The following is a 12,715-nucleotide window of genomic DNA, read 5'->3' as shown; positions in this document are numbered from 1 at the left end:
TTTTGTGTAAATCACTCCATATCATTATTAGAAGACTTGATTAAGTCATTCCCACATCATTGTTCACCCATCCTGTACTGCTCCAAGGAATTCTTCTGGAGAACACCATGCAAAAACAATCTAAATATACCTGAAGATTAATACACAAGACACCAAATAATGCTTTTTCCTTTAACTCAACACATTGGAAAGGCTTAAGACATTTGTAATACATTAGAATGAACGTCAAGCATTCCCTTACTTGTTCAAACAGACAGACTTCAAGAAATAAGCACACCAAAACAAACACACAAACATGTGAGAACACAGATATAGATGTTCTGGGAGGGGGGGGGGGGGGGTCGACAACGATGACTTACCTTCCTGCGACTGTATGGTCTTGTGGCTGGGCCGCAGCAGTGTTCCTCTGTGAACGGCGCAGTGACCCCCCTGGATTGGAATTAGGCCGGTTGGACATTGGCACCTCTCTCCTGAAGGGACATACCCTTTCTAGACACTACCATTCACTAGGCCGAGGAGAAGAGAGTAAAGATCAGATCATGGGTGAGACATCAGGGTGCCCTTGCGATTACCATGATCCCAAACAAAGTAAAATCCAATGGACAGATGTGTTGGCTATTGATGTCAATGCTGCCATTTTACTCAAAGTATTCCATAAACCCCACTAAATGATCACATGAATTGGGATGCCTGTGTAAACACAGCCCTGGTAAATGAATCACAAAAATGTACACCTGATACAAGCCCCTGCCTAACAAAACAATCATTACTCACATTACCATTTGTTTGAAGGCAGTAAAGGGCAGTATGCAAGATCAATGAGCCTCAGCCAAACATCACACGGAGACATACACCTCTAAATCTGATCAGACCAAAGATAGATGACAGATTGATCCAATGAGACAATGACAACAGGCCCAAAATAACTGTACACTAAATTAAAACAAAGAAGCATATAGATTTAAAAGCAGTGATGGACCCATGACAATTTTGGCCAAAAACAAAGTGTTGGAGAAGAAAGTAAAAGTGCAATATGCCAAATAAGAAAGCTAATGTTTAAGTTCTTTGCTCAGAACATGAGAACATATGAAAGCTTGTGGTTCCTTTTAACATGAGTCTTCAATATTCCCAGGTAAGAAGTTTTAGGTTGTAGTTATCGGAATTATAGGACTATTTCTCTATACGATTTGTATTTCATATCCCTTTGACTATTGGATGGTCTTATAGGCACTTTAGTATTGCCAGTGTAACAGTATAGCTTCCATCCCTCTCCTTGCTCCTACCTGGGCTCGAACCAGGAACACATCGACAACAGACACCCTCGAAGCAGCCGTTACCCATGCAGAGCAAGGGGAACAACTACACCAAGTCTCAGAGCGAGTGACGTTTGAAATGCTATTAGCGCACACCCTGCTAACTAGCTAGCCATTTCACATTGGTTACACCAGCCTAATCTTGGGAGTTGATTGGCTTGGAGTCATAAACAGTGCAAGCTTGAAGCATTGTGAAGAGCTGCTGGCAAAACGCACGAAAGTGCTGTTTGAATGAATGCTTACGCGCCTGCTTGTCCCTACCATCGCTCAGTCAGATACTTGTATGCTCAGTCAGATTATAAGCAATGCATGACACGCTAGATAATATCTAGTAATATCATCAACCATGTGTAGTTAACTAGTGAATTTGATTGATTGTTTTTTATAAGATAAGTTTAATGCTAGCTAGCAACTTACCTTGGCTTCTGCATTCGCGTAACAGGCAGTCAGTCTCCTTGTGGAGTGCAACGGTCGTTATTGCGTTGGACTTGTTAACTGTAAGATTGCAAGATTGGATCCCCCAAGCTGACAATGTGAAAATCTGTCGTTCTGCCCCTGAACGAGGCAGTTAACCCACCGTTCCTAGGCCTTCATCGAAAATAAGAATGTGTTCTTAACTGACTTGCCTAGTTAAATTAAGATTAAATAAAGGTGTAAAAAAATGTTTTTTTTTTAAAATTGTGTCCAAAAATACCGATTTCCGTTTGTTATGAAAACTTGAAATCGGCCCCAATTGATCGGCCATTCCGATTAAATTGGTCGACCTCTAACACACACAACACACGCAAAAGTAATTTTGTTGTTATTTACATATACCCCCATTACCAGTAAAACAATCAAGACATTTATTTCACTTACTTGCTGTGCAGTTTTGTTGTTCAGTCGTTTCATTCTCAACCAGGATTTCTCATGTTATGGAATGCCATTTGGGTCTTTGAGTGTCAAATAAGCTTGTTGACCAATCAGGACCTGAATATGACTGCACGTCACAATTTAACACGTTCATCAATTTTGCACAGTGTAATAACTATCACTCGTATTTCACATCACAACGATTCAGCCATGATGCCGGTAGAGTTCTCACGCACCTACAGTTCTGGTCACAAAAAAAATAATCTACGTTCTTCCCCAAAAACATAGCAAAACGACAATCTGTTTCAGTAGCTATATAGCTAGCTAGCGAAAATAACTAATAACCCAAATTTATAACAGTTCTTATTTAATTAATGGTGGATGGACACATCTGTGAAACTAGCCACATTAAGGATTAGCCACAATAGTAGACTTTGCGGTTAGCCTTCAAAATAAAAGTGCCATAATTCTACTATTTGTATTAATTTACATCAAAATTAAAGTATGTCATTGACAATGATGTAAATTAATACAAATAGTAGAATTATGCCAATAATTTTGAAGGCAAACCGCAAATTCCACTACTCTGCCTAATCCTTATTGTGGCTAGCTTCCCAACAACCTGCTCGAGCCTTACTAGCCACTTGAAGCTACCTGGCTGCTTATAACATTAGCTTTGGGCAACAGGGTTAAGTAGCTGGCTAGCTATTTATTTTCATGAATTAAAGTTCAATTTCAATAGGCGAACAAGTGGCTACGCACAAGATTCCTAAATCATTGCTAAGAATAATGAAAATGACTGCAGTTTCTACTGGTCATTGTTTTATCCTGGCGTTAATGGATTTCGCCTGAGTTGCAAGACATTTTCAGTGAGACTCTTTAACGGCTGCTCGAATTTTTGACTGCTCAAGCCACACAGCAGACATTGTGGGCTAGGTTATGAATAATGTGTTGCACGTGGCGTTATTACGCCATGTACCTACGTTACATAGGTATGCACTGTTGCATAGACATTGGTTTTTAACATCGCCGTTAAACTAGACATCGGGCCAATACCGATGCTGGCATTTTTAGCTAATATCGGCCTATTCCGATATATCGTGCATCCCTAGTTATTTTAGATTATTACACCTAGCTATATAGTTAGCTAATTACAGCTACTGAAACAGATGTTTTGCTACGTTTTTGGGGAAGAACAGTTTGCATCCATGAGCTAGCTAGCCTTTTAATTTTTATGACCAGCACTTTAGGTGCCCGAGACAACCAGCATCATAGCATAAGTACTGATGAAACGCTGTGACATATGAAATATGAGTGATAGTGTAATAACTACATTTTTTAAAACGTGTGTTAAATTGTGACGTGCAGTCATTCAGGTCCTGATGGGTCAACCGGCTTATTTGACACATCAAAAGTGTATCTTTGACAAACAAAGACCTAAACGGCATTCTATAGAAATCCTGGGTGAGAATGAAACGACTGAACAACGAAACAGCACAGCAAGCAAGTGAAAGAAATAGGTTTTGATTGTTTTACTGGTAATGGGGACATACGTAAATACCAACAAAATAACTTGTGTGTGTAACTTTCATTTAACTAGGCAAGTCAGTTAAGAAAAAAATTGTTATTTACAATGACAGCCTACCCCAGACCACTTGTGCGCCGCCCTATGGGACTCCAATCACAGCCAAATGTGATACCGTCTGGATTCGAACCAGGGACTGTAGTGACACCTCTTGCATTGAGATGCAGTGCCTTAGACCGCTGCATCCATGTGTGTGTTTCAACTATGCAACTGTACTAGAACGCTTAAAAATCTGTATTTTCTCTTTTGCCAAGGAAAATATCAGAATCCGCCAAAAATGTTATATCGGTGCATAACTAATCTTGATAGCATGTCTTGTTTTGACGTGTTAACTTATTAGCATAGACGTGAAATATGTCTAAAATTTACTCTCACTTTGAGACTAAATATAACTCATGTCAATAATCTTTTACCCCAAAGTTGTGCATGAATCGGTTGTTGCTAAACAACCCGTGTCTATATCCAAGCCATATTGATGGAGAATGGTGATATCGTACAGGCCACGAATACAAATCATGAGTAAGATAATTGATAATTCCCTCCAACCTTGATATTGAGATACCAACAGCGTGCTGTTCTGTTGCACAAGACTTGATTCAACCCTGAATTGAATTGCTAAATCTAAAAAGCAAATGCCCAATTTCACAAGATAAACGCTGCAGTTTGAAAATAAATCTAGATATTTACATTTGTCTTCTAATAGAGTGGAGGTGAGAATGCCAGGGAGGCTGAAATTAACAGCTTAGCGGGGGTTCCAATTTTATTTCACCTTTTTTGATTCACGCAATGCATCCTCAGATCCTCAAAAAGTTCTACAGCTGCACCACCGAGAGCATGGTTGCATCACTGGTTGCATCACTGCCTGATATACAACTGCTCGGCATCCGACTGCAAGGCACTACAGAGGGTAGTGTGTACGGCCCAGTACATCACTGGGACCAAGCTTCCTGCCATCCAGGACCTCTATACCAGGTGGTGTCAGAGGAAGGCCCTAAAAATTGCCAAAGACTCCAGAAACCCTAGTCAGAGACTGTTCTCTCTGCTACTGCACGGCAAGCGGAACCATAGCGCTAAGTCTAGGTCCAAGAGGCTTCTAAACAGCTTCTACCTCCAAGCCATAAGACTCCCGAACAGCTAAAATGGCAACCCATACTATTTGCACTGCCCCCCCCGGTATTCTGTTTATTATCTATACATAGTCACTTCACCCCTACCTACATGCACATATTACCTCGACTAACCGGTGCCCCCGCACATTGTACTAGCACCCCTGGTATAAAGCCTCACTAGTTATTTTACTGCTGCTCTTTATTTGTTATATTTATTTGTATTTTTCTTAATAAATTTTCTTAAAAACGGCATCATTGGATAAGGGCTTGTAAGTAGGCATTTCACTGTAATGTCTACACGTGTTGTATTCGGCGCATGTGACAAATACAATTTGACCTAGGCCTACTGCCACCAAAACGCATTACAGAGGAACTTAACAGCCATGAGTAAAAACCCCAACTGGAAGGAAAGAGAGAATCACAGTGCAAAAAAGGGGGTCAACTTCATGCAAGAATCAGATACTAGTCACTCTTAAATTATGGCTGACATTCATTAATGCACTTCCAAATTTAGGTCATACTGTAATATACGCAAAAATAAAATATAATTTGATTCTGCAACAGGCAACTTTGAGATTCCATATTATATACACTGAACAAAAATATAAAAGTGTTTTTCACAAGCTGAAAAATGAGATCCCAGAAATGTTCCATATGCACAAAAAGCTTAGTTCTCAAATTGTGCACCAATTTGTTTACATCCCCGTTAATGAGCATTTCTCCTTTAGCAAGATAATCCATCCACCTGACAGGTGTGGCATATCAAGAAGCTGATTAAACAGCATGATCATTACACAGGTGCACCTTGTACTGGGACAAAAAAAATGTAATGCTAAAATGTGCAGTTTTATCACACGACAATGCCACTGATATCTCAAATTTTGAAGGAGTGTTAAATTGGCTTATTGACTGCAGGAATGTCCCCCAGAGCAGTTTTCATCCCTCCATCGTAAACAGCCTCCAACGTCGTTTTAGAGAATTTGGTGTTAAGTCCAACAGGCCTCACAACCACATACCGCGTGTAACAACGCCAGCCCAGGACCTCCACACTCATTTTCTTAATCTGCGGGACCGTCTGAGACCAGCCACTCGGACAGGTGATGAAACTGTGCTTTTGAACTAAAGAAATTCTGCACAAACCTTCAGGGAAGCTCATCTGTGTGCTCGTTGTCCTCACCGGGGTCTTGACCTGACAGCAGTTTGGCGTTGTAACCAACTTCCATGGGCAAATGCTCACCGTCGATGGCCACTGGCACACTGGAGAAGTGTGCTCATGGATTATTACTGGTTTCAACTGTACCGGGCAGGTGGTGTTGTGTGGGCAACCGATTTGCTGATGTCAACATTGTGAACGGAGTGCCCCAGAGAGGCGGTGGGGTTATGGTATGGGCAGGCATAAGCTACGGACAACTAACACAGTTGCATTTTATTGATGGCAATTTTAATGCACAGAGATACCGTGACGAGCTCCCGAGGCCCATAACCGTGCCCTTCATCTGCCGCCATCACCCCATGTTTCAGCATAATGCAAGGCCCCAATTCCTGGAAGCTGAAAATGTCCCCGTTCTTCAATGGCCTGCATACTCACCAGACATGGCACCCATTGGGCATGTCTATTTATTTTGCTCCTTTGCACCTCATTATTTTTATTTCTACTTTGCACATTGTTCCACTGCAAATCTTCCATTTCAGTGTTCTACTTGCTATATTGTATTTACTTTGCCACCATGGCCTTTTTTTTGCCTTTACCTCCCTTATCTCACCTCATTTGCTCACATCGTATATAGACTTGTTTCTACTGTATTATTGACTGTATGTTTGTTTTACTCCATGTGTAACTGTGTTGTTGTATGTGTCGAACTGCTTTGCTTTATCTTGGCCAGGTCGCAATTGTAAATGAGAACTTGTTCTCAACTTGCCTACCTGGTTAAATAAAGGTGAAATAAATAAATAAAAATATTTGGGATACTCTGGAATGATGTGTATGACAGCATGTTTCAGGTCCTGCCAATATATCCAACAACTTCGCACAGCCAATGAAGAGTGGGACAACATTCCACTGCTTGAGGCAAATGTTAGTCCCACCAGATACAGACTGGTTCTGATTCACGCAACTACCCTTTTATATTTTTTTAAATTAGGGAGCCAATGTGTTTTCAGCACTGATTTCCATGACTGATCAAAACTTGTTCTCTCATGCATCTCATCACTATGCAGCAGACGTATGGTGAGCAATATTTTGGAACATCAAATCACAATAAAATCTCAGTATGGAATCACAATACATATCGAATCACATTACATATAGTATCAGCAGCTAAGTATCATGATAATATCATAGAGGTCTGTGGCAATTCCCAGCCCTAGAGTCAACACAGTAAGATGGTAGGTAGACAAACATGCTGATTTGTAAACAACATTTCTGCTTCCATTAATTAGCTATGCATTTCTTTAAGCAAAGTATCACCATCAATGATTCACTAAAGATCCTACGCAAATCCACATGAGCAATATCCAATGAAATATGGCACTATGACAAATGAATATTTCAGGCCTTGCATTCTAAGTAAAAAAATAATCATAGGCTACATCACAGTAAAGGGCCTTCACCATGTAACGTTCCAGTAGCTCACCTACAATAAACAGGCGAGTTTAAGTAAATGCTCATGTTAAGAGTCGAGGGGACTCAAAGATGGAATTTGATCAGACTTATTTCGTGAGTTGATTATGATGCACGTCTTAACATTTGAAATCTGATAAACTACATGTACATGTTCTTCACGCCCGATGTATGCCGTCACTCATGTTAAGACCCAATTTAACTGCGATATTGATCATAAAATAAGAATACAATTGGCAAACTCGCAAGGCCATCTTTGCCAGGCCTTCTGACTCCATCCTTGTCTTTATTTATTCGTCCCAACTGACAATTAGTGTTTTACGATGTTCCACTGTAGTCATATACAATAGACAGTTAATTACTTCGATGACTATAATAGCTGTCATTATAACTGGCTTTTATTAGCCTACACTAATTTCAAGCTCGTTTAACAAAGCGGCCTTCATGCTGACGTAGTTAGCACCAGCTAGGTGGTTAGCAAACCCAGTCCCGTAATTTCAATTTGACAGTAAAGTTAGCTACCAATAGACAAAGAGCCTAGTATGGCACCTTCCAGATTGTAAAGCGATAACGTATGACTTAGCTAAAATGTCTGGTTATTAATGTAAAAATACATTTAAGTCCGCAAATAACATGTTAGCTAGCTATGTATGAATGTAAGATGAGCTATGTGACATGAAAATGCGTAGGTGGTGGATTGTTGTCCTAAACATTCAGCTAACGTTAAAGACAACCGCACAAAAACATGTAGTTAACTTTAGCATGGAAACCACCTCAAAGGGAATGGCTAGCAAATCTAAATAACAATTGTCTAATCTTTCCATCGAAAATGGCAACATCGGTAGGACTAACATTAACTTCGCACCAGAGCAAGCTTGCTAACGTTAACTAGCTTTCTTGTTAGGACAGGCTAGCTACGTTAATTTAATAGTTGTTCAAATGGGATGTCAGACAAACTACATCCAACGATATTCACACGGCATTAACTAACGTTAATATAACATCTGGTCATTTAAGTTTTGTATTTAGCTGACGTTAGCTAGCTAACATAATCTAGTTACATAGCTAACGGTAGTTCGCTGGCTAGTTTTGATAATTATTGTATCGCCTCAGTAATTTGCCAGCTGTCGACGTGTAAGAAACGCAAGGTTTAAAAGTAACGTTAGCTATGTAGCTAGCTGAACAAGCGTTTACTTGATTAGTAATGGCTAGCCAAATGGGAAGCTAACGTTTCTTGCCGCTAGTTAGCAATGTTAAATTAGTTACCTGCTTACTTTCTAGCCTGCCTGACGTTATAAATTACTGTAGCTAGCTAACGTTAGCTCTATTAAATGGGGAATGCCATATTCAATAACACGATAACTTAACTTTTACACACAAGTTGCAAGGTGGTAGCCAGCTAACGTTAGTATCTAACATAATATTAAAAAGCGGCTAACGTTACATGTTGACCTTAACCCGAACAATATCGGGTTAGGTCAGTTAGCTAAAAAGTTAGTGTTAACCGGCTAACAAATGTCGCTAACTTAGACAATTGCTAACGTCGTTAGCTATATAGCGAGGTACCTAGCTGGTAGCCAACCAACTAGCTAAAATGTTTGTTTCGCCGACTGGCTAACCGTATGCCATTTCCAATTCAAGAGTTATTGTTTGGTTAGCGAGCTTATTTTGTTTTACTAGCTACCTATGTTTATGGAAGAGAAATTGCAACACGAAATGGCCTCTGAACCTTCTTTGCTGCTTGCATCACACAGAGAAAGCAGGAACAGGATTCGAGAGATGACAATTGGAAACCATATTTTTTTCGCGAGACGGATACTCCATTCCTCACAAGTATTTCAGTCTAATATTATCAATGAGGCCACCCCCAAACTACTGAATAAGACGCCACTGAACGTTAAATATATTATGTTATTACCTATTTGTTCCAGTGTTGTAGTTGTAACAGACAGTGCACCAACTCCACTCTCTCAGCCTTCACATCAGCTGAGGTACCTGCAACTGCAATATACCTCCGCTCTAAAGTGCCCCATTCTTCCGCTCGGAACTACTTTCAATTTAGATGATAAAGTCGACAATGAAACAAACCTGCGCCAAATAAATACATGTATTCAATAACAATTTACTGAATGTATTTACTATTGTCTACAGTTGTGTTCAGAAAATGTACAATTATATTTCACAATAGGATAGCGACGAAATATTAATCCGCTGGGTCGTGACCCCCTAATCCAACTGTTTTCTCGAAAATATACATGACATTGTGGGTTGATCATTATTTTATTTATATACTTAAATTATCAATCACTCAATATACAGTTTCGAATAGAATTCGCTTTCATTGTCACACAAAATATTTCCCTGTTGTTTTCTCTCCGTTGTCATAGAAACTCTTTAGCGTCTAAAAATGGCGTCTTTACATGGCAAGAAATTGTTTGAAATAAATGGCCAGGGGCCCCCTCCTACAATATATATTTTTCAGCTTACTGTCACTTAAACTGAGGTAAATTATTATATTTTATCACCCATTTGATATGTATCTTGGGATTGCTGAGAGTTAAAAACAGATCAACTTTATCAGCACAATGCTGGACTGTTCCTGTGGAGAAAGGCTACACATCAAGACAGCAGCCATGGTACACAATACTGTATTTGGTAGTGTTGCTCTCCATTGACATGATTGTACTTTTAAATGCTACATATCAACCTTATGTATCTGACATTTCTTTCTGCAAGTAACTTTTCTGTTTCAACATGCTTTGAACATAGATTAACTACAAGGCTCTGATGATTGGAGAGAACTGAGTTGTATAACGGGCCTATTTATTTTTTAATTTCTCTTCAGGTGATATGGAGATCGTGGAAGATTTCTTTGCGGATTGAATTCAAGGGTGCTGCACCTGGAGAAAATAAGAAGACCCACGATGACCATTTGCATGATTCCTGCATGCAGCGTAAGGTTTCCATTACAAGTCTCTGCCATGAAACTCTTTAAGCCTACATCAGCTACTGTATTGGTTTTTGTGTAGATACACGTGGTTCTGTTGGTGTCTTGAAAAGTGCACTGCCCTGAGTAGGTATGTACTACTCCTTCTCTAGAACAGGTAGGTGTGGTGTTTGGCCAGCAGATTTGACAGTGCACCCAAGCACTGTGCCATGGGAACTTTGATTACCTGGAGTGCCTGCCCAATGACTTACTGCTCCAAATCCTGGCCTTCTTGGAGCTGAAGGACGTTGCACTGCTGGCACAGACCACAAAGAGGTTCCACAAGGTGAGCCTGGGCTTTACAAACCCAAAGGACAGGTTTCTCAGATGAAAATGAAATCTACTCCTGGGAAAAGATTCATAATAAGAGAATTTCCATTTTTGAAATATATTTTTTTACCCTTTATTTAACTAGGCAAGTCAGTTAAGAACAAATTCTTATTTTCAATGATGTCCTAGGAACAGTGGCAGAACAACAGATTTTTACCTTGTCAGCTCAGGATTCGTTCTTGCAACCTTTTGGTTACAAGTTCAACGCTCTAACCACTATGCTACCTGCCGCCCATTGACATTGCTTGCTTTTAAATCCAGGACTAGTCTTAATGTGTCCAGGAAACCAGTCCATATTGTGCACCCAAATAGTTTACAAAAGCACATTTTACTTTCATATGCACATTCTTTCATTAAGGGCCCTGAGTTTTTACTGACCATGTGAACGGACAAGGAAAACCTCAGGGCTCTAGTTAGGCTATAACATGGCCAGGAAAATATGATCTGGGTTTAGTTAGTGAGCTAGTGTTTGTCTGCCTGTCTGTCTGTGTGTGTTGTATTTCAATACGGAATGGGATATCCCAGCTCTGCAACTCTCCAGAGTTCTGGGAACAGACTGTGAGGGGTCACTGTGATAAACTCACGCCTGACATGGAGGCCCTAGCCAATGCCACTGGCTGGAGGAAGATATTCTTTGCCTTCAACACCAAAGAGAACCAGCAGTATGTACATGGAGGTAGCTAGACACTTAAACAAGACAGTGTTACTCATCTCATAATAAAGATTTGAGGAAATATAACTTTCTCTGCCATTAGCACAATGAGTTATTTATGCATTTGAATGGTGTGTTGTGTCTCTGTGTTTAAAATGCACTATTGATTGATTTATGTTGTGAATGTGTATTTCAGAGCTTGTTTATTCTCTCTGCAAAAATAAAAAGTGCCAAATGCTGTAGGCTTCCTTCGAACAAATAACATTAAATTATTTAGTCTTGATTTTTGTTATTGCATTTGAGTTCTAATCCAGTATGTTATATGCACTGTTTACAAGTAAAGCCATACTATTACTGAATGAATGCATGTTGCAATGGAATTGTTGAGGTGTTTATTATACTCTCTGGGTGTGACTGTGGGTTGTGCTCTTCAGTTGAAATTAGATACTTGGTAAAGTGTCCAATCTTTATCACACTCAATAACAGTAAGAACACATTAGTATGGAGTTTTAAATTGTATTAAAAATATTGTTACGTGCATGCCTGTTATAATAAAGAGTAGGCCTAAAACAGATTCAGCTACTTATAATGAGCTCATGGGTCAGACGTAATGCTGGAGATGTTTCCTGTTTGATGATCGATTTAGCGTTCCTACGCCCTCTGCTGAAAACTAGCTGTACTGAAGGAGCTGTGTGAGGAGGGGGGACCTGATACAAACACTAGCCAGCAGAGGGAGCAAAGTGGCAGAGAAATACACATCCTTACTTCAGGATGTGGATCAAGTAAAAACAAAGGTGACGTGTGCAAAACAACTGCTATCAGTCAGACAAACTTAATCCTGCTGTTGAACTGTAACCACACTGGCATGAGTTTGAAGGTAATCGAAGATAGGCTTATTTAGCGCATGTATCAGAGAAAAATGTGTGAATCCTCCAAGTGCAAGGGAAGTTTGGTGAAAGGGGATTTTTTTTAAGAGCAAACATTTTAGTAGTATAATCAGAAAGATAGGCCACATAACCCCACTTAATTTGTTTAAATAAACTAACTCATACGCACCCTTTACATTATAAGAGGAGAGTCATGTAAAACAGAACATGTTTATAAAAAATTGTTTTATCTGTCTTTACATTGCAACATTACAAAGGACACGATGGAGATAGTTTTTAATGCATGTATTGTTGTTTAAAAACGTGTCTTTAAGTTGTAAAAATCGACTAATCATTCAATCTTGTCCAAATACCTCACTTCGGGGGGTGAAATGGATCAGA

At 39.7% G+C, this 12,715-nt stretch overlaps 1 protein-coding gene across 4 annotated transcripts in view; it reads right to left on the bottom strand.

Annotated features, from left to right (window-relative positions):
* Nucleotides 1-9,552, bottom strand: part of LOC110507608 (E3 ubiquitin-protein ligase TRIP12) — a 45,924-nt gene extending 36,372 nt beyond the window's left edge. For all 4 annotated transcript variants that reach the window (XM_021587704.3, XM_021587706.3, XM_021587705.3 and 1 more), the window contains exons 1-2: nucleotides 9,398-9,552; nucleotides 360-506 (exon numbers count right to left, since the gene is read on the bottom strand). In XM_021587704.3, the coding sequence (XP_021443379.1) occupies nucleotides 360-457 (98 nt within the window). In that variant the 5' untranslated portion in view covers nucleotides 458-506; nucleotides 9,398-9,552. The remainder of the gene's footprint in view (nucleotides 1-359; nucleotides 507-9,397) is intronic.
* Between the last annotated feature and the right edge of the window lie 3,163 nt (nucleotides 9,553-12,715).

Source organism: Oncorhynchus mykiss, chromosome 27 (assembly GCF_057628025.1).
Source record: "Oncorhynchus mykiss isolate SJ-2025 chromosome 27, ASM5762802v1, whole genome shotgun sequence".
Lineage (NCBI taxonomy): Eukaryota > Metazoa > Chordata > Actinopteri > Salmoniformes > Salmonidae > Oncorhynchus > Oncorhynchus mykiss.
The sequence above is the reverse complement of the archived record's forward strand: the minus strand, read 5'-3'. Positions and strand labels throughout refer to the sequence as shown.